The following is a 21,619-nucleotide window of genomic DNA, read 5'->3' as shown; positions in this document are numbered from 1 at the left end:
TTTTTTAATTGTAATTTGATGAATTCAATTGAATTAAAAAACAAAAGCTGGGCTGGGGTCGCGGCTCCGTGGTAGAGCACTCGCTGAGCACACGTGAGGCCAGGGGTTCGATCCTCAGCACCACATAAAAATAAATAAAAATAAAAAAGATATTAGAAAGAAAAACTATTGTTCTTGGGCAAGTTACTACACCATTCTGCCTGAGCTTTGCATATGCAAATGGAGGTACCTACCACAGGTGAGAGTCATAAGGAAAACCCATAATAAAATATTTAGGGATGTGCCTGGTACATAATAGGGACACAAAAAATGAGTGACTATGTTGCTGGTGGTGGAGTGAGTAGGGTGGACAGACGCCGGGAAAAACCTCTCTTCAAGCTTGAAGCAGAGGAGCTTGCCTGTGAGCGCATCTCTCAAAGAATCGCTTGCTGGGATTGGAAGTTGGGGCTCGAAGAAAGGAGAGGCTAGTGAATAGTGATCTCAACAAAATTCACACCAACCAGCTAACCAAGTTAGCAACTGGGCTTCCTCCTGCTGGCTCCATGAACACTGGATACAACGCAAGACACAAGATGCTAGAGGGCACATCAAGCTGCTTAACCAGCCGGGCATGGTGGTGCACACCTGTCATCCCAGCAGTTCAGGAGGCTGAGGCAGGAGGATCGTGAGTTCAAAGCCAGCCTCAGCAGTTTAGTGAGGCCCTGAGTAACTCAGCAAGACCCTGTCTCTAAGTAAAATGTAAAAAGGGCTGGGGATGGGGCTCAGTCATGGCTTTCCTAGGCTCATATATGAACTCAGGACCAGTGCGACTCCACAGCATGGACAGCCCCAAGACTGGGAAGCTAGACTCCATGTCTGTGTAAGAGGTCAGAATGCACGCTCCTGCCACGGATATCTGACAAGAACAACCACAGCAAAATATCACCAGGGTTCTTAGTTGGTGCTCTGAGCATTTAGCACCCAAAACCTGACCCATTAAGACTTTCATCTTGAAGACAATTCTTTGGTAGCTGACTATCATAGGTATGTGTGGATATATAAATGGATATGTGCACTGCTTCACCCAATAATAATTGCAGCAGATAAAACATAGTAGTCTACCTAATTTGGGATTATCCTGCAATAAAGGAAAAAAACAAATACCACATAGTTTGTGCCTCCATGGGATTTAAAATCTAACAGGGGAAATTACTATTTAAAAAAAAAAAACAGTGCCATGGACCCGGACGCAGTGGCGCACGCCTGTGATCCCAGCAGCTCAGGAGGCCGAGGCGGGAGGATCGTGAGTTCGAAGCCAGCCTCAGCAACTTAGTGAGGCCCTAAGCAACTCAGTGAGACCCTGTTTCTAAATAAAAGATAAAATGGAGCTGGGGATGGGGTCAGTGGTCGAGTGCCCCTGAGTTCCATCCCTGGTACCCACCCCACTCCCCAAATATAAACAATTAAAAAACAAAAACAACAACTGTACCACCAGAAGTTAGGATGATATGTAACAACTATCATCTTAATTCTGTGTAAGTCCAGCTGAAAGTCTTCTATTGCTTCGTTATCACCTGTGCCCTACTTGTATACCTTCAGGGTATCAGTTTTGCTCACTAATGAAATTAGGGAATACGTATATAAAATATATGAAAAAAGAACGCAGTACCATCAATGAACACGGTAACTGCTGAGTTCTTAAAGTGAGATGTAGAGGTTGTTGGGAGTGAATATCGGAGGGGAATTGGTTAAAGACCTAAAACACACAGGGTTACACAAAGACTGGGAGGGAAGGAACTGCACAGGGAACAGCCTATGCAGACCCTCTGCAGTCCCCAGGTGGGGACAGGCTTCAGGATCTTAGAGGAGACTCTGGGAGACAGCAAGGTGAGGGGACAAGACTCAAAGAAGGAACTCATATGTAAAAAGGACTGAGGAAGTCACTATCATGCTGACTGGGATGGATCCACGGTTACAGATCGTGTTCTGCCTTTGTCAAAGCCATTCTCACCATGAAGGAGCACACTCAGGCCAGAACACAGCACTTAACACACAGTGACACTAACCCTGCCCTCGTGACAAGGTGGCGAGCAGAGAGACCATTTCTTTCTTGAAAAAATTATAATGACGGATCAAAATAAGAGAAAAGATTTTTTCCCTATCTTTTCATATCTAACAATTATATCTTGTTAAAAAAAAAGTGTAGAAGTGAAGATATATTTTATAGTATTTTTAATAGTTCTTTACCATAAACATTCCCCAACCCTATCAAACATGGCATTTGCTCTGTTTTTCATTTGTGAAAGAAATTAAACAACAACAATAACAAAAAGCACCAGACACCTTTCTTAGCATGGAAGAGTAATGAGGTCCCAAAGTGGCTAGGTTTGGGAGCTTCCAATTGTCAAAAATGGTCCTCTCTAGGGGACGCATACTTTTTGTGAATCAAAGTGAGAAAGACCCGCAGACATGATGTAAAACATGCAGAAGTGTGTGTCTGGTCATAAAACACATCCCGAAGATAACAAGAACAGGATAAGAAAATATAATAATACCAAAGGATTTATGTTTACAGAAAAAAACTTAAGTCAAAAACAAATATGCTCTAAGCGTGGTGGCTCATGACTATATTTCCAGCCGCTTAGGAGGCTGAGGCAGGAGGATCTCAAGTTCAAAGCCAGCCTCAGCCACTTAGGCACAAAGCAACTCTGTGTCTAAATAAAATACCCAAAAAGGCTGGGGATGGGGCTCAGTGGTTAAGGGCCCCTGGGTTCAATCCCCAGTACCAAAACAACAACAAAATATGCTAACTAGAATCTTAAAATATCTATGTCTGAGCTTTGAATTTCTCCTATTGGACATGGTATTAAATATTAATAGTTTGTATATCAGCCATTTCCAAATCCAGGTTGGTTTGTTCCCTGGGGGCATTTGGCAATGTCTAGGGACATTTTTGGTTGTCATAAGGTGAAGGGTAAGAGGTGGGGTGTGAGCTCCTAACGTCTAATGGACAGGGGACCCGAATGCCGCTGAACGTTCAGAAGGTACAGGAAAGGCCTCATCCAAAGAATCATCGAACCCCAAAGGTCGGTCAACAGTGCTGAGGTTGAGAAAGCGGATTTCAATGGTCATTGAACAGGCATCATTATTTTTAGAGGATTACAAGTAGCTGAAGAACTCTACTTAGAAAAGTTCCTAATTTTTGAGTCTGATTAACAATACATTTAGATTTGCTTTCACTATTTATGGTTTGTTGAATCAAAGGAAAGACTTGGAGGTTACAAAAGCCCACTTTTTGGGGGTGGGGGGGGGCGATACCGGAGATTGAACTCAGAGGCACTGTACCACTTGAGCCACATCCCCAGCCTTATTTTCTATTTTATGTAGAGACAGGGTCTCTCTGAGTTGCTTCGCACCTCACCATTGCTGAGGCTGGCTTTGAACTCGAGATCCTCCTGCCTCAGCCTCCCGAGTTGCTGGGATTCTAGGCATGCGTCACCGCCTGGCCAAGATTCCCCCTTTTTAAAGTGACTTTTATAAATGAGATTTTGTGAGTAGAAACCAAGATGCAATTGTAAAAAACATTTTACCCTGAAGTGGAGCTTCCCTGGTTGGCTCCGGATTGCTTGGGGGGTGGTTTGGAATAACAGGAGGCACGAGGGATGAATGATCTTCTGTCCAATCTGCAAGAAAGACAAGAAAGGATTTCCTGCCTTTCCCTCCAAAGGCACGGTCAGCTTCCAAACAACTCACCTCCTCATTCATCACATGCAAACCCACAGAACGGAGGACAGAGCTCAGACGAGAAAGGATCTGGTGTCTGACCTCTTCATAGGAAGGATTTCAGGATCTCTTGGTCTCATTTAATATGCCTGGGGAAAAATACTGTGGTATGCCCAATAAAGACTGCAATTCTCTCAGGAGAGTCCAAAGTGAGATTAAATAAATTAAAAAAAAAAATACCAGTGGAGACAGGAAATCACCCACAAGCAGCAGGCCAAGAAACTTTCCTGATGGGGATGAGACCTTGGCTGGTCTGGCGCAGCCTGGGTTTCTCAGGTCATGAGCTACATGAAGATGGATGTCCACCGTTTGCTCAGGTGCTGATTTCTGTCATCTCTAAAACCCAAATGGGACCTGTGGGCTCTGTTGTATTGTTATGTCCCTCGACCTCTGAGCCACATCCCCAGCCATATTTTGTCTTTTATTTAGAGACAGAGTCTTACTGAGTTGCTTAGGGCCTCCCTAAATTGCTGAGGCTGGTTTTGAACTTGCAATCCTCCTGCCTCAGCCTCCTGAGCCACTGGGATGACAGGTGTGCACCACGGCACCCTGACTCTTGAGAACCACAACAGCTACTTTCTAGCTCAGTTTCTATACTCAATCGCATCCCCACTGCCCATATGGTAATTTCCAACAGGCCAAGTTTCACCAGTTTGGGAAAAAAAATATTTTTTTAAAATTTTTTTTAAACAGAAGAGACTTAGAGAACTTTGAAACTGGCAAATATATACACGCATTACACTCTGTCAAAATTTACATGGTTCAGGGCAGCAGTTGGCAAACCACGCCCATATCCCAGACTGGACCCAATGTCTCTTTGTATCCAGTCTTTGAGACAGAGTAACATTCTTTTTTCTTTCTCATCATCAGCACTTTCTCTCTCTCTTTTTTTTTTTTTTTTTTTATTTTGAGACAGGGTTTTGCTAATTGCGAACTTGCTGAGGCTGGCCTTGACCTAAAGATCCTCCTGCCTCAGCCTCCCAAGCAGCTGGGATTACAGGTATGCAACAACATGTCTGGGCAAGTTTTTAGATTTTTAAATGGCTGAAAAAAATAAAGAAAAGGAATATTTTATGACACATGAAAATTATACAAAGTTCAAATTCCCGCAACCATAAGTAAAGTTTTACTGACACACAGGTACACCTATTCAGTTATATACTGCCTAGGGGTGTTTTATAATAGTAGAGGTGAATAGACAAAAGACCGGTTATATGTATCAAAAAAGACTAACATGCCAGGTGTGGTGGGGCACGCCTATAATCCCAGAGGCTCGAGAGGCTGAGCCAGGAGGATCTCAAGTTCAAAGCCAGCCTCAGCAACTTAGCAAGACCCCGTCTCAAATAAACTATAAAAAGGGCTGGGGTGTGACTCAGTGGTGAAGTGACCCTGGGTTCAATTTCTGGTTCAAAGAAAAAAAAAAAATTAGGTAAGTTTGCTTTAAAGACCTTCGAAGCAAAAGCCAGAAATAAAAAGTGAGGAAAACCAGGAAAATGACATACACATACCCACAAAATTATCTGATTTTTGTTAACATATGTAGCATCCTTAGAAAATTTTTGCAGTATATACCTCTGAGAACAAGATGGCAGAGAGCATTAGAGAATTTAATATCTACACACCTAAACGGTTTCTGTTTTTTACAAGGGAGGTCATTTTAAATTTTAAAAAGCCCTCCAAATTACCAGCTCTTTCTGATTCTTATACAGTGTTCCTAAATGAAAGGCATGCCCAGGACCCTTGCAAAGCCAAGGCTTCTGGAGCAAGAAACTTTTCTGCCTTCTAAATTAAAGTGGAGATGCGGATGCCTTTGAGCTGGGCTCCCCCGTTAGCCCTCCCGTGGGGTCTGGGGAGCAGTGTCTAGCAGCAGCTCCTTAGGGAGGTAGAAGCACTTGATCACCTAGGCCAGCTCTGACCACAAGGGGGCGTCAGTGCCCAGCTTTGCCCCACATTCCCAGCTTGAGTAAAAAAGCCTCCAGGGAAGAGGCTGACCTTCTGGGGGTGGCGGCTGCTGGGATTGCTGCTGCTGCTGCTGCTGCTGCTGCTGCTGCTGTTGTTGCTGCTTCTTCCGTTTGGCTTCTAGAACTGGGTTCTCATACTGAGTCTTCCTGTTGATGTGGCTGGGGAGGAAGGCAAACAGGTTTCAGCTGGAACACGGGCATCCCACTAGCAGAAAGCCCATCCCTGGATTAGCAGTGAACAAAGCGGGTGGTCTGAGGTTGACTCCAGTGTCAAATGCACCCATAAAAGGGGGAGATGAAAAAAGAGCTTCCCATTACAGGCTGCTTACTTGCACCAAGCGGATGATGCTGTATTTTATGTGAGAAGACTTAGTAGATGCCTTGAGGCAAGTGCTACCCGTATGCACACAGTAGTACCCTCTTGTTCCTGAAGGATACATTTCCAGACCCCTCATGGATGACTGGAATCAGGGATAACGTGAAACCCTACGTATACTATGGTTTTTGGTCCTTTACATACAAGATTAACAACAATCACTTACAGGAGATCTTACCAACCTCAGCATATAATTTTTTTCCCCCTTAGATTGTGAACTGTCACCTTTTCATTTAAAACACTTCTGGCTCCACATGAGGGTGCCCCAATTGACAGCATCATTATTCTTGTGCTTTGGGGCCATTATTAAGTAAAATAAGGTTAATTTGAAAAAAAGCATTGTGATACCATGATAGTCAGTCTGATAACGGATACAGTTACTGAACAGAGTAACTGGAAGGTAGTATATAGAGCGTGGATACACTGGACAAAGGGATCCTTCTGTCCCACGGTTGATGGAGTGGGATGGCTGAATCAGAATCCCATGCAATTTGAAACTTCCTAAGTGATTTATTTCTGCAGTCTTCCATTTACTATTTTCAGAACATAGCTGACCTTCGGTAACTGAAAACACAGGAAGCAAAACTATGAGTAATGGGAGACTACAGGATTTTATCAATGAGGAAAGTCGATTTTTCATTAGTGAATAATTCACCTAATATAGTTGGGACCCAATACCCACACATGCCAGCTCAAGTGTGTTTGATTTCAAATCCCAGAATTCTAACCACTGACTCAACCTAAATGCCCAAGGTATCGAGTGACAAGGAAATCGCTTAAATCCCAACGAAGAAGTAGATTATAAAACAGTTGAAAGATAAAAGTGGATGCGTGATGTTGTCTGGAACATGTAATACCACAGCTGCCGAGTGACTTTCTACAGTAGTGTTCGCATGATCATTCACCTAAACTGCAAAACTAAGAAAAGAATCCACTCACATCTACTAACTAACAACTGTCAACTATTTTGATCAGTTCCCAAGGAGGCAGGATTCCACGTATAGCCCTTGGGCAGAGAGACTGCAAATAAGAGCTAACTTGAGCAGATGTGATGTTTTCAAAGTGACAAAGACCAGGACAACACGGTTTTCTGCCATGGCCTCGTTTTAGGGGGTGTGTGGAAATGTACATAAATAAGCACACACAGGGCTATGCGGATATCCTATGACCTCGCCTCTTGCCCCTCAAAAAATCAAGTCACATCAGCCACCAAAATGACTCTCCTCTGTTCCTTTTCTTACTCAAGGCACAAGCTAATTGAAAGGCAAAGCAACATGAGCATCCAACAACACAGAGCTCACTCTGTAACTGTAAGGAAGATGACCTCTGGGGTTTACAAAGGAAATTCTAGTTTTAGGAGGGCCTGAGAAATGACCTCTCTTCTGCCCCAAATTGCCAGTGCGGTTTTTAAATTATATTTCTTTGTTTTTTTTTTTTAATTTTCTTTGGAATCATCCTATGGGTGGATGATTCTGATGAATACAAAGTGTGTGCCCAATGCTGGGATAAGGCACAGGGTGACGGGGTCACCATAAGGCTTTGAAACTTCCAGAAGAAATGTCCTCTGGAAGGAAACAGCCCCAAAGCACCTAGATCACAGATCCTGAAGCCTATTCTCCATTTCCTTCTTAATCTTGGCAACATTTCATAAGTTATTAAAATTCACCCAACCATTTGAGTATATTTTCAGTGACTTTTTTTGTTTGTTTGTTTTTTGGTGCCCGGGTAAGGCAAAAAGTAGGCCACGTGGGTCTTCCTCCTGAAGATCCACAACCCTGCTCCCTCATGCCCCAGCTTTCTCAATCGATGTCCTCAGCTGACACTTATTAAGTACCTGTCATTTGTCAGGACTCTGTTCAGCCTTTGTGAAATGGTTGAAGACGTGGATCCTGCCCTCCTGAATTTAATAATGGAATTTACTATCTTTGGATGCACGGAATTATCTTCTCATTCATTAAAACAGACATACGCATTTTCAGTATGAAATTAATATCATAATTAGCAGGCAGAGGATCATGATGGCGAACTCCGCTTAGCAGAAGCATACACAAGAACAGCCACTTACTCTACATAGTAGACACCATAGACAGGATCTTCGATCTTTTCCCAACCAGCAGGCAGTTCTGAAATATAAAAGAATATTTAGAACAAGAAGAACAGATTCTTGAAGAGCCTGAGGACCATCGACAACTGAGGTAGGCCAAAAAAAGAAAAAAAAAGAAAGAAAGAAAAAGAAAAGGTCTCATAAGAAGGCCTTAAACCCCTGCGGGGCATGATGGTGCACATCTGTCGTCCCAGCAGCTCAGGAGGCTGAGGCAGGAGGATCTCGAGTTCAAAGCCAGCCTCAGCAAAAGCAAAGTGCTAAGCAACTCAGTGAGACCCTGTCTCTAAATAAAATATAAAATAGGGGCTGGGGATGTGGCTCAAGTGGTAGCGCGCTCGCCTGGCATGCGTGCGGCCCGGGTTCGATCCTCAGCACCACATACAAAACAAAGATGTTGTATTCGCCGATAACTAAAAAAATAAATATTAAAATTCTCTCTCTCACTCTCTCTTTAAAAAATAAAATAAAATAGGGCTGGGGATGGGGCTCAGTGGTCGAGTGCCCCTGAGTTCAATCCCTGGTATCCACCCCCCCAAAAAAAGAAGTCTTTGAACCCAATTAAAACTGTATATCCTAACCAAAAAGAAGTGCATACTCCTTTTATTTCTTGAGTGCACTTTTCTCATGAAGAACAACTCTTTATCTACTGGTGTTTTACGCAAGAAAATAAAACTTAATAAAATGCTGTCCCAGCTGCCTTTTATTTTAAACCAACTATTAAATTCGTTTTTAATGGAAATAGTTAAAAACTTGCCTTGCACGCTCTAGTACCTACGCGAAATATTTACTGTTTTCTTGTTTGGTTTCCAGGCTACCTTACCACAAGGGCAAAAACAGATGAAAATCAATGCTTCTTTTCGTTTTCAGTTCAACAGAACTGTTTCCCTTTCTCTGGAAGAAAATTAAATCTGCATCTTATTTTTCTCCATGTTCCTAATTAAAATGCTACTGAGTAAATAAAAAATGCCCGTATGAAGGAGTGTGTTTGAATTGCACACACACAGCTCACTCTGTTTCTGTGTTTGGGCCAGTCCATCTTCCCCAGCACTTCACCTATAAAAAAGTAACACACCCAGGCACTGTGGCACACACCTGTGATGGCAGCGACTCGGGAGGCTGAGGTAGGAGGATCGCGAGTTCAAAGCCAGCCTCAGCAACTTAGTGAAACCCTAAGGAATTTAGGAAGGCCCTGTCTCTAAATAGAAAAGTATACAAAAAGCCTGAAAATGTGCTCCTTGGTAATTCAGTTCCTGGTACACCCTCCAAAAAATAATAATGACAATAATAATAATTAAATAAATAAATAAAACTGGCTACCTACGGGGGAAGATGTCATTCCCTTAAATATGGTAGGAAAATGGCTTTGGGAGACATACGTGATTTTCAAAAACTCAACCATGACCTACTGGATGTGACTTCGAAAGGTTTCAGATCTTAGTTTGGAATTTCATTAATCAGGAAATAGCGACCTCTGTGACAAGAATCTATTGTGGGGAAGCCCCTTGCATCCGATTATTTTACTTGGTGGAAAAAGCAATGAGGTGGCATTTTATGTCGGGACACCACCTTTTTAGAGAGCGCTGCAATCATTCAACTCCTTTTCCATCCACCGTCATACACGCTGCCAAAGCAAGCTTGTATTAAGCCAGACTCCAAAGTGGATCGTGATTCCTGGAAGGAACTAGGAGGAACTATTTGAATGGTGTCCGGTACACCCTTGAAATGCCATGCATTTTGAAATCGATTTTTTAAAATCCAGGGAATCATATGGTCGCTATTTTCCAATGATGACTATGACATCAGTGAGGACCCACCTGTGCCACCCACAGTTTCAGAATGAGAGGAAGGTGTGAGTGCACCCCCAAGCACACTCAAGACTGCTCAACGTTTGTGTCTGGCTCACACTTGCCTGCACACGGAGAAACGTGAACTTCATGGTTTTTGCTCCATGTGTTATTTGTCTGCAAACAAGGAGACAGGTACCCCTCCCCTTCTTTTGCTAATTAAAAACAAAACAAAATTCAACAGGCTTTTTAGACATCTGTGAATAGCCAGGTACAGTGGCCCACGCCTGTAATCCCAGTGATTCTGGAGGCTGAGGCAGGAGGATCGCGAGTTCAAAGCCAGCCTCAGCAACAGCAAGGTGCTAAGCCACTCAGGGAGACCCTGTCTCTAAATAAAATACAAAATAGGGCTGGGGCTGGGGCTCAGTGGTTGGGTACCCCTGAGTTCAACCCCCCAATGCCCCCTAAAAAAGTATTTGAATTCAGGAGACATAAGCTACTAAAATTCAAGACAGGTCCAATTTGCAGATGTTGATACAACTTGGCATTTTTATAAACCAAGTCTTATGGGTTGATGCAAATCAAACACCTGGGAAACAGTTTCCCTTTACTAAGCTGGAAAAGACCATTTAAATGAAAATAAACCAGGAAAATATTTCCAGAGAGTTGGAAAATTGAAGATTAAAAAAAGGCAAATTGGTGCAAAGTCAGACATTTGTATGGGGTAGAAGATGGGTCAGAGAGGGGGGAGCCCGGTGACCATTAACAGAACCAGACTGCTTTTCAAAATCTGAAACCTGAAATATTTGACCTGCTTAGATACAATGGGAAAGATATTAAGCATTTACTGTATTCAACTATTAAGCAGATAAACATTTATTGAGTGCCAACTGTTTACTCGAGGATATGTCAGACAACAGCGACATGAAGATAAACACAAGCTCACTGCCCAAGCAGACAGTGATTTGATGGAGACACGAAAAGAGAAAAAGAAAAGCTACTCCTGGATCTTGACCTGTTGCCCCATCAATAACCTATTAACATTCCAGAGTTCAGGAGTGGGGTCAGTTAACGGGCAATTCTGGATATTGGCTGATTTTAAAACTTCTGGAACAGATGGACCAACTCCAGAAATTTTGCAGTTCTTCAAGTTAAAACTCCTTTTGAATTGAAAAGATAGATTTCTCACTTCCAAATGTGGTGATTAACTTAATAATAGGAATTAGTCTCCCAATGCTTAAAATAGAAGTGGGTCATCAATTTAAAAAAAAAAAAAGAAAGAAAGAAAATGTTTGTCCTAGAATTGCCATTTGGTTCTAAAAAAACTAAAAATGGCAGGAAATATTTAAGCCCAGAATATTATACATTCTATTATAGTTTTTTTTTTTTTTTTTTTTTAATAAGCACTGAAGATTTCTGAGCCCCTACCCCACCATATCTAACCACTGTCAAAGACCATAAAATTCATTATGGAGACTAAAGAACACTGAGATCTTTCTGGCACTGTCCAGATCTGGCATTTAACCTTAAATTCCACTTAGCTCTTTTGCTCTGTGGCCTTGGGCTGGTTACTTAACACCTCTGAACCATAACCTTTCTTCTGGGTTCACATCAAAGGTCAACCATGGATTAAAGGAGGATGCTTGAAAAACACTTAGCACAGGATGGACCTCAGCAAATATCCAACAAAGAGCAGCAGCCACCCGAGAGCACACAGGACCAGGATGGATTTCTGTAGCCCACCTGCTTGCTATTCCTGCCTCTGAAAATTTCACGCAATATCATTTTTCATTTCAGGAGTAAATATTGAGTAGTGTAATGTTCTATGCTCCTTTCAACAGATCTGTCAGGGTACACCTGGAAAATCGTGTTCCAGATCAAAGATGAATTCCAAAACGGTGCCTTAGTTTTGACGGGGAGGGGAACTCGGTTTTCTTGTCTCTACCTTCCCTAGTTGGTTTCACCACCAGAAAACCCTGTAGTTACAAAAGAAGGCTCTGTTTTTCATTCTGGGAAGACTTCTGCAGAAGATGTAGATAAGTTAAGCAAACAAAAGGTACATAATGGAGCTACTGACCCAACTCCAACAACAGAGCTCAGAAATGACAACTTCATAACCAAATGGTCTGTGTCCAGCACCTCAGCCATCCGCCTGTACCACTCGGGGCAGATTATAGAGAATGAGGTTTCCTTGGCACACCATTCACTGAAATCCTGACCGATGCTTTTGTTTGAAATTAGGACCCTTTCATTGAGAAAATGGGCCGAGAGCTTGTCAACAGACTCCAGGGTACGTGCAACAGAAAAGACCAAGGGTGTGTCTGCACATGTGCACAGACCAGGAGTTACACGGTACAGAAGCAGGCAAAATCCAAGGGCCATGCTGCTACCCTGCCTAAAAGAACACATCTAGACCAGGCGCGGTGGTGCACGCCTGTCATACCAGGGGCTCAGGAGGCTGAGGCAGGAGAATCATGAGTTCAAAGCCAGCCTCAGCAACTAGTGAGGCCCTAAGCAACTCAGTGAGACCCTGTCTCTAAATAAAAGATGGAAAGGGCTGGGGATGGGGCTCCGTGGTTGAGTGCCCCTGAGTTCAATTCCTGGTACAATTAAAAAAAAAAAACTAACTAAAAAACAAAACAAGACTAAAACACATCCAGGCTACTTCTGCAGGACAGAACACACTCCTTCCTTGACTTTCGTTAAAAGGAAAAAATGCTGTAAGAAGTATTGATAAATCCCATGAGAATTAGATGATAATAAAACTAGCAATAGCGCCCATGAGTTGATCACAGTGACATATATAGAAATGCATTTTCAGTAAATCTCCAAGAGCTCTTCTTTCAGCCCCAATTTATACATTTTGATAAAAAGGAAGCAAACAGAAGTGGGGTCAGGTAATGGGCAATTCTGGATATTGGCTGAGGTCACAGAGGCAGTAAGCAGGGGAGCCAGGCAGTCTGGTCAGACCACAGAGACGCCTCCATCCCTGCACCACCCACCTCCCAGAATTCCGGCAGTGACTAGGAGAAGGGAATCATGCACCATTAAAACTCATCTTTTAGAGGTCTTTAAGGCCATCACAGTGGCCCAGGGAGAAACACGGAAAGCTCCTTCTGGAAATTTTACCATCTGAACTTCCATAGAAGCAACTAAGGTTGCTCTGCGCACAGCTGTGTGATCCCCAGTGGCCACTCACAGAGAGCATTCAGGTAGCAAGAGGGATTGAAATTGGTTCCACAAATGATCAACACAATTGTTTTGTATATGGAAAACCTAGCCCTGTCTTTTTCAATTATCTAATCATTAAATTGATGACTTCTTCATCTTCTTTTTAAAGAAATTTAGCGTTGAACCTTAAGCCATTCCTACCACGATGATCAGAGGACGACGCATTAAACATCCTTAAAAACAAAAGCCTTGGCCAGGTGCAGTGGTGCACGCCTCTCATCCCTGCAGCTCGAGAGGCTGAGGCAGGAGGATGGTGAGTTCAAAGCCAGCCTCAGCAACTTAGAAAGCCCCTAAGCAATTCAGTGAGACCCTGTCTCTAAATAAAATACAAAATAGGGCTGGGGATGGGGCTCAGTGGTCAAGTGCCCCTGGGTTCAATCCCTGGTACCAAAAAAAAAAAAATAGAACATGCAGTTTATAAAATCATGCAGGGTAATCAATCATGCGACATCAGCTGCAGGCAGGCAGGCAAGCAGAGGGTTTACCTAGTTCACTGTCCAGCTCCTCGGTGTGTACCCCTTCTTCTCCAAAGGAATAGCAGGAATGAGACAGAAAAGAGAGAAAGAAAAATTCAGACACCAACACCAAGACAGAAGCTCCCCACAGAAAATTAAAAAACAAAACAAAACAAAAAAATAACAGCAGCAACTCCATCACTTGATTGTGTCCTTACCTGCACCGTGGCTCATTTCATTGGCTTGGCCAGAAAGTGTGACCTCAACGTGAATCACAGAACAGTAAGAGCTGATATTGGCAAAATAATTACACGGCTCATTTCCTAGCATGCCAAAATAGGGCTTGATTGGTTGTAAAAGATGAAATACACCTTTGAGGTCTCAACGTTCCTAAGTGGGAAGTCACTTATTACAGACCTTATTTGCCGCCAACAAAGCTGTGAGACTTTTCAATATGAGTCCTTTTAATCCTCCAATAATCCACTCATCAGTGAGGCAATTAAACGCACAATTAAATAATTACTTAACTTATAAGTAATACGGCTGCTTGAAAAGGGACAGGGAGGTGGCACTCAGAGAGCAGGGGGTACAATGAGTTCAGAGTCTTTCAAAGAGGAGAGAAAGATGAATTAAGTCATGATGAGAAACACACCCAGGAAGGGATGCTTGATGAATGCACTGAAGGAGCGTGGGGAGGCAGAGTCTACCGGGTGGGGTGTTTCTTTCTAGAAAAGTTTTAAAAGTCAAATGATTCAGAAATAGTACAGGTGAAATGTTCTCACTGACTTCAGCAAGCAAAATGAGTAAAATCCTTTCCATTCCACGCCTCCTCATGCTGACAATAAAACGCTTTATTACTGACATCACAGCAGAGCACACAAAAGTCCTTTCATACATAAAGTTGGCCCAACTGCAATGTAGGTGGCTGCCCCCTCTGCTGGAAGTTCCAAATGGGGACAACAGAGGTTGAGTCTATTCTCACTACTAGGGCATGCTCAGTGCCCAGGGGAGTTTCCTGGTACATGTTAGGTAACAAATATTCCTTGAATGAATGAATGAATGAATGAGTGGATCCATTATTAAGGAACAAACAGGAATTTAAACACCTTGTGGTGCACGCCTATAATCCCAGCAGCTCTGGAGGCTGAGTTCAAAGCTAGCCTCAGCAACTTAGCGAGGCCCTAAGCAACTCAGGGAGACCCTGTCTCTCAATAAAATACAAAATAGGGCTGGGGATGGGGCTCAGTGGTTGAGTGCCCCTGAGTTTAATCCCTGGTACCCCCCAACAAACAAAGAAACAAACAAAAAAATATCTTGTAAGCATTTGACTTAAGAAACTAGCCGGTTTTCATCAGTGAGTTTCAACTGGCGATGAGTTATAAAAAAAAAAATCATTTGTGAACATGCCTATCTGGATATTATCCATCTTTGGGAGCATTCATTCATTTCTTTCAGTATAATTTACAAGGACCTATCATGTGCCGGTCATCGTGGTGGGTGGCAGAGATATCACAATAAGCAGGAAAATGTGTCTACCCTTTGAGAAGAGGAGACAAAATTAAAACCAAAATTAAAACTATGGTAATATCTCTAGAGCGAGGGCCCGGGGTTGTGGCTCAGCGGTGGAGCACGTGTGTGGCATGTGTGAGGCACTGGGTTCGATCCTCAGTGTCACATATCAATCAATCAATCGATCAATCACTAAAAGATATGGTGTCCATCTACAACTTAAAAAAAAAAAGGTCTCTAGCATGAGATACACACAAGAGTGGACGGATCGTGGAGAGAGTCTCTGAGCTATGATCTGAAGGATATGCCAAATTTAGGTGGGAAACGCCTGGAACTGATGTGGCTATGAAAGCCAGACTTTCCGTCCGTTGCACTCACGGATACCCCTGAAGGGTGGAAGAGCATTCTGGCATAGAGTAGGTTCTGGATAACCATCTGTGACGAGAAGGAGCAGTCTGAGAAGAGAAATGCACACCTACCTACCAGGGGCAGGGACTCAGGACTGGTGGGGACAAGGGCAGAGAGCCTGGGTGGAGCTGAACCACGTGGGGCTCAGAGAAAGTGACCTGGGGACCAGGCACTCGCAGGGCAAACTGGGAGGCCACCGAACGAACGTAGGGCCTGAGGGTGCTCAGGGACGGGGACAGCATCGGCACAGTTACATTTTCAAAACCTGCTCTGGGTTCAGCCTAAGAAAGAAAGGTGTGCTAGGAATGGCAGAGGAGGTGAAGAATTAGGGAATGGACTTCAGAAATACGTAGGGGAAGAGTGAATTTAGCTGGTTCACAGACTAGAAATGGGTGCAAAGAAAGGTGGCCACTCAATAGGACCCTTTCTTTCCCCTTTTTTTTCTTTATTTGTGGTACTAGGGATTGAACCCAGGGGCATTCGACCACAGAGTTCCACCCCCAGCTCTTTTTGAGACCGGATCTAACTTGTCCAGGATGACCATGGCTTTGACCTTGGGCTTCCCCTGCCTCAGCCCCCGGAATAGCAGGGATTATGGTGCACCACTGTGCCCGATCAGTAGGACTCTTTGGTATGAATGAATTTTCATTCAACTGAGATGGCGAACGCTTATGACAGGTCTCATGTGTGTGGGGAGGTGGGAGGGAGGCAAGATCATTAGTTTGGTTATAATCAGGCTGAGTCTGAAGTCTCTTTGAGACCACCAGTTGGCATTATCAATCAGGCAGATTAAAACCCTAGCCCCGAGCTCAAAGGCAAGGTCGGAGGTTTCTATGAGAACTAGCTGCAGAGAGCAAGGACCAAAGGAGTAATTAATACACCAAAGATCAAAATCCCACACTCAAAATGGAAAAACGTTAAACCTTCACCATGATTAAGTATGAAGGCATACCATAGCATGGCAGCTATACTGCAGAGAGTAGAAACATTTGTAACCAATAATGGTTACAAGTAATAACATATAAACAGCAAATATCTAAACAAGCACCCAAGGCAGCCTGATGTTCACTGGCAAGAGAAGAAGCAAAACAAAATTCATCATCCTCCGATGACGCAGTTGTAAGGTTTGTATGCACAGACACACAAAAATATCTATTTATAGTAGAAATAGAATATATAAAGTCTAATGCTGAAAGTGGAGTTGTGAAGCTAACTGCATGTGCTAGGGATACACACTTGGGCTAAAGGAAATTACATTAATTTATGAAATGGTAAGAATTCTAAGAGTTAAAATTACCAATAATGAAACTGTTCAGGGACTCTTCTCAGTACTTTATTCCACTAATAGTTTTTTTTTTTTTCTCAGTAAAAGCTCTTGCAGTCATTAAAATTATATTAAGAGGCATTTTCTACAATCCCACTGTAGCTACAATGCATTCTGTCATTGAAAACCCTACATAGAGTCGTAAATGGCCTTCAAAATCATCAGTCTTCAAATACAGATCAGATGTGGTTCCATGAAGTTTCACGGTTGAACGTGTCTTATGTTCTAATCTTTGAAAATTAGTCACTTAACTATTCTATACTAAACAGAACCTTTAAATAAGCAGGACATTCTATTGTCCCCAGAGCATGAAAAAAAAAAATAATAGAACTGATCAGACTTGCACCACTCCTTCAGGAATGGAACTAAATAACAAAATAAGCAAGTCGCTCAAGCCTAGGTTAGCAGGACATGCATTTCCATTTGAAGTCACTGAGATAAACCTGAATGTAAAATTCCATGTTCATTCCAGGGAATCTGCAAACCATGTATAATGGGAAGATCTTGGAGTGCAAGTTTTCGACAAGATGCATCCTTTAAAATACTGACTTGCATTTTCAAACAAACCTCAGATTTATATACACAACAATTCTGCACTATAGAATGAATTAATAGTTCTGTTGTCTTACGGAAAAATATGTGCTGAATAATTATACTGCTAATGCAAATGCCAGAATTGAATAATGAGGAACAAAACCATTTCCCTTTCAAAAAGTCCACAACAAAAAGCAATTTTGGTAGAGCTCGGGAGAGATTTCTGAGTACTGCTAAAAAGGGTACAAATTTGCTGTGTCTTAATTTTTTTTTTCTTCATTTTGGAGAAGTAATTATAAACCCCAAAGTTTTGAAACAAACTTTTTCAATGAAAACTTTCACAGGCAGTTACTTTGATCCTAAGATGAGCAGTGAGATTGGAGGCTGTAAGTAACATCTCAGCCTCTTTCTCAGAGGACACACTTTGCAGACAGTATGGGTTCATCCTAAGTCACGTGGAAATGCCCAAGCATATCAAAATCTGCTCTCCTCCCCGCCCCCCAAATTGGGGAAATAACAGAATTATCAAACAAGGAGCACCCACAGAGCTCCTGATTTTTTCCCCTAAGATTTTTGTAACATAGGGTGATGGTCCAGTAGCACCGCAGGTGTCTATATGCTCAGAGAATTTCTGAAGTCTTTACCAGGCCCCCTGAAGGCAGAGGAGGTATCTGCCAGCATAGGAGGTATCCAGTGCAGATACCTCATTGGGTACCTTTGTTTCTGGCTGAACTGAGGTTCTGTTTCCAGTGGAGATAAGACAGTACACCTCCTTTGTATATAAAGGATTGTTGTTTAAACAAAACAAAAAACAAACCTACTCAATTTCCTCCTGTTTTGGTAAACTCAGGGCATTTCCTAGAAATTGCATTAACTTATTAACCCAGGGCCTTATGCATGTTAAGCAAGAGTTATACCACTGAGCTATCAGCACTTTTTAAAGATGTTATTTTGTAACAGGGGCTTACTAAGTTGCCCAGACTGGTTTGGAACTTGCGATTCTCCTGCCTCTTGTCTCCTGAGTAGCTGGGGTTATAGGCACGTGCTACTGTCCTCAATTTCAAAACTGAATTACCTTTTCAAAGCTCGATATTAAAAACAGACTGAAGCTGGGAGTGGTGGCTGTAATCCCAGTGGCTTGGAGGCTGAGGCAGGAGGATTGCAAGTTCAAAGCCAGCCTCAGCAACTTAGTGAGACCCTGTCTCTAAATATAATACAAAGGGGACTGCGGATGTGGCTCAGTGGTTGAGCACCCTTGGGCTCAATCCCTGGTACCAAAAACAAACAAACCACACTGGACCTTTGGATCACTCTTTCAAGTCTGCTCTTGTGAACAGGCCCCCAATTCACCTGAGCCAAATCTTCTGAGAACTTACCATCATCTTCACACTCTTCTAGAGGCTTCTGCTGTTTGTTCAGGCACCGAGGGTCTAACCAAGACGTTGTTTTTGTGTTATGGCTGCAATTCACAAATGAAAGCAAAGAAATTCATTTTAAAATGGGGTTAAGAAAAAAGTCCAACGACAGAAGAAGTACCCACACTTGACTATTTGCTCTTCAACCAAAACAAAGATCCTTTTCATCAGCAAACTCAAACCAGAAGTTTGAAGTGATAAAATCACTCGGGGGAGAATCTCAAGGAGGCACTTTCCCTGCCTGAGCTCCAATCATTCAATTACTGCAAGCTGAAAATGTAATACCAGCTTCAGTTTGAAAAACGAGTTACCAATGGCTCGCCTTGGTAACTGTCTAGACTTACCCTATTAGCCTTCACATTTGCCAAAGAGCAATTTCTAATTTATTTTAAATGTGTCTCTGACTTAAATCTTGGATGCTGGAATTCACAGAGAAGTCTGCTACTTCACTCCTGAGCACCCCCACAACTGTGTGAAATGACCGCAATTCACACAAGGGGCTCAAACCCACGCGTACACATGAGTCGTGACAGCATCCTAAATCAGGTTCTCAAAACACGGAAGGCAACCCCTAATTAGCCATTGTAAATAGAACCTGGGCCACCCAGACAAAGTGTGGAGACGCTAAACATGCTGCCCCAGCACCTTCTGGAGGGTCCAAGCCCAGCCATGCATGATGTCTTTCAACAGTGATCAGGGCCTTCAACAGCTGAAAGGACAGACAGACACATTCTCAAGGACACTGGCTTTCACTCATATTAGAGACCTCACCAGCTGGGTGTGGTGGCACAGGCCTGTAATCCCCCAGCAATGGGGAGGCTGAGGCAGGAGGAATTCAAAGTCAGCCTCAGCAATTTGGCAAGGGCCTAAGCAACTCAGAAAGACCCTGTCTCTAAGAAAAATATAAAAAGGGCTACGGATGGGGCTCAGTGGTTAAGGGCCCCTGGGTTCAATCCCTGGTTCCAAAAAAAAAAGTCACCAGCACAGTTGGAAGAAGTCTGCCTTTGTGCTTCCCAAAGCAGAGCAAGGAGCGTTCTGTTTGAGGACCCAGTATTGTGCAGCTAAGTGGTAGGACAAGTCTAATAGTTCTGGCTACAAACCACAAAAGAAAACAAGAAATTCAAAAATTTTCCTTTTCTTTTCTTTATTTTTTTTTTAAATGTTTAGGCAGCAATCTCAATTTTTTTTTGAAGTTGGAAGTTTAGGCTATAGATCTGGAAGGATGGGGGGTGTCTAAGTATTGCTAGGATGTAGACATAAAATAAATACTCATATGACCTTTTATCTTGCAACTGTGGTGAACTGAAAGAATCTTTCTGAGTACAGTATTCTATAATTCTCTTCCTAATCCTGCGATCCATAGAGAGGGTCAGTTTTGTTTCTTCCTTTGTAATCTCATTGGCTTTCCTTGGCTTATAAAACTGGCTAGAGGTTAGGTATGATTTTTAAATTTTTTTTATTTTTAGTTGTAGACAGACACAATACCTTTATTTTACTTATTTATTTGTATGTGGTGCTAAGGATAAACCCAGTGCCCCACACATGCTAGGCAAGCACTCTACCACTGAGCCCCAACCCGGGACCCTCTTCAGTATGATTTTGAATAAGAGTGATGAGTGCTGAAATCCTTGGCTTGTTCTTAAACATGCAGGAAGTATTTCTTCTTTCACTATTAAGTATAATGGTGACTATAGATTTTTCATATATGCTTTTAATCAAATCAAGAAAATTCCACTAATAATTTACTGATAAGTTTTCTTATGAATACTCAGTGTTGTAAATGCTTTTTCTGTGTTAATGTGATAATTTGATTTTTTTTCTTTAGACTATTAAAATATAGTGTGCGTTTTATTTCATTTCATTTTTACTGAGGATCACTTGGCTTTACACATGCTACTGACCCAGCCCTACATATTATAACAACTTCTACTGGTCATAGGAACAATGTGTCTTTTTTTGTTTGGTGGCGGCCAGGGGTAGAGGGTACCGCGGATTGAACTCAGGGGGCACTCAACTACCTAGCCACATCCCCAGCCCTATTTTGTATTTTATTTAGAGACAGGGTCTCACTGAGTTGCTTGTTGCCTCACCATTGCTGAGGCTGGCTTTGAACTCACGATCCTCCTGCCTCAGCTTCCCGGGCTGCTGGGATTATAGGCTTGCACCACTACGCTGGGCAGGTACAACGTATCTTACTAAATATTGTTGGCTGATACTTGTTAAGGATTTTTGTACATATATTTTTTTTCCTACTTCTTTGTTGAGCTTTAGAGTCAGAGAAATAGCAGTTTCACAAAAATAATTAGGAAGGCTTCTTCCCCCCTTCTCTTTTCTGGGAGAAACTGTGTAGAAATGTGGTTCATTTTTCTTTATAGGATTAGTGGAATTCTCCAAGGAAACAATCTGGGCCTAAGATTTCTTTTTCAGGAGTTTCAAAACTGCAGATTCACTTTTCTTCAGAGTTGGAGAGCTATTGGAATGACCTGTTTCATATTATTTTTGCTGCAGTGGTGTGCGCTTCTTGAGGAACGGCTCCATTTCATCCAAGTTGTTAAATGTATGTGGGCAGGTTTGTTGGTGGAACCCTCTTATTTATTGGATATCTTCAGGGTCTGAGTGGTCCCCTCTTTCCTTTCTAACATTAAGGATTTTTGTAACTCATTATTTGGAATTCCTTTTTTTTTAAAATAAAAAAATTCCACGTTTAAATATATATTTTTAGTTATTGATGGACCTTTATTTTACTCATATATGCA

At 42.4% G+C, this 21,619-nt stretch overlaps 1 protein-coding gene across 19 annotated transcripts in view; it reads right to left on the bottom strand.

Moving 5' to 3' along the window:
• The window catches only part of Magi1 (membrane associated guanylate kinase, WW and PDZ domain containing 1), a 619,206-nt gene that overhangs the window by 78,069 nt on the left and 519,518 nt on the right, over positions 1-21,619 (bottom strand). For 9 of the 19 annotated variants that reach the window (XM_046452730.2, XM_046452731.2, XM_046452717.2 and 6 more), the window contains exons 6-10: positions 18,825-18,907; positions 13,704-13,739; positions 8,165-8,222; positions 5,755-5,882; positions 3,570-3,662 (exon numbers count right to left, since the gene is read on the bottom strand). In XM_046452730.2, coding sequence (XP_046308686.1) covers positions 3,570-3,662; positions 5,755-5,882; positions 8,165-8,222; positions 13,704-13,739; positions 18,825-18,907 — 398 coding nt within the window. Of the gene's footprint in view, positions 1-3,569; positions 3,663-5,754; positions 5,883-8,164; positions 8,223-13,703; positions 13,743-18,824; positions 18,908-21,619 lie in introns of all 19 variants that reach the window. The other 10 variants (XM_046452718.2, XM_058582074.1, XM_046452716.2 and 7 more) reach the window with 2 other exon arrangements.

The sequence above is a fragment of the Marmota monax genome, unplaced genomic scaffold (genome assembly GCF_021218885.2).
Source record: "Marmota monax isolate L192 unplaced genomic scaffold, Marmota_monax_Labrador192_F-V1.1 WCK01_AAM20220418_F8-fsc00042, whole genome shotgun sequence".
Taxonomy (NCBI): domain Eukaryota; kingdom Metazoa; phylum Chordata; class Mammalia; order Rodentia; family Sciuridae; genus Marmota; species Marmota monax.
The sequence above is the reverse complement of the archived record's forward strand: the minus strand, read 5'-3'. Positions and strand labels throughout refer to the sequence as shown.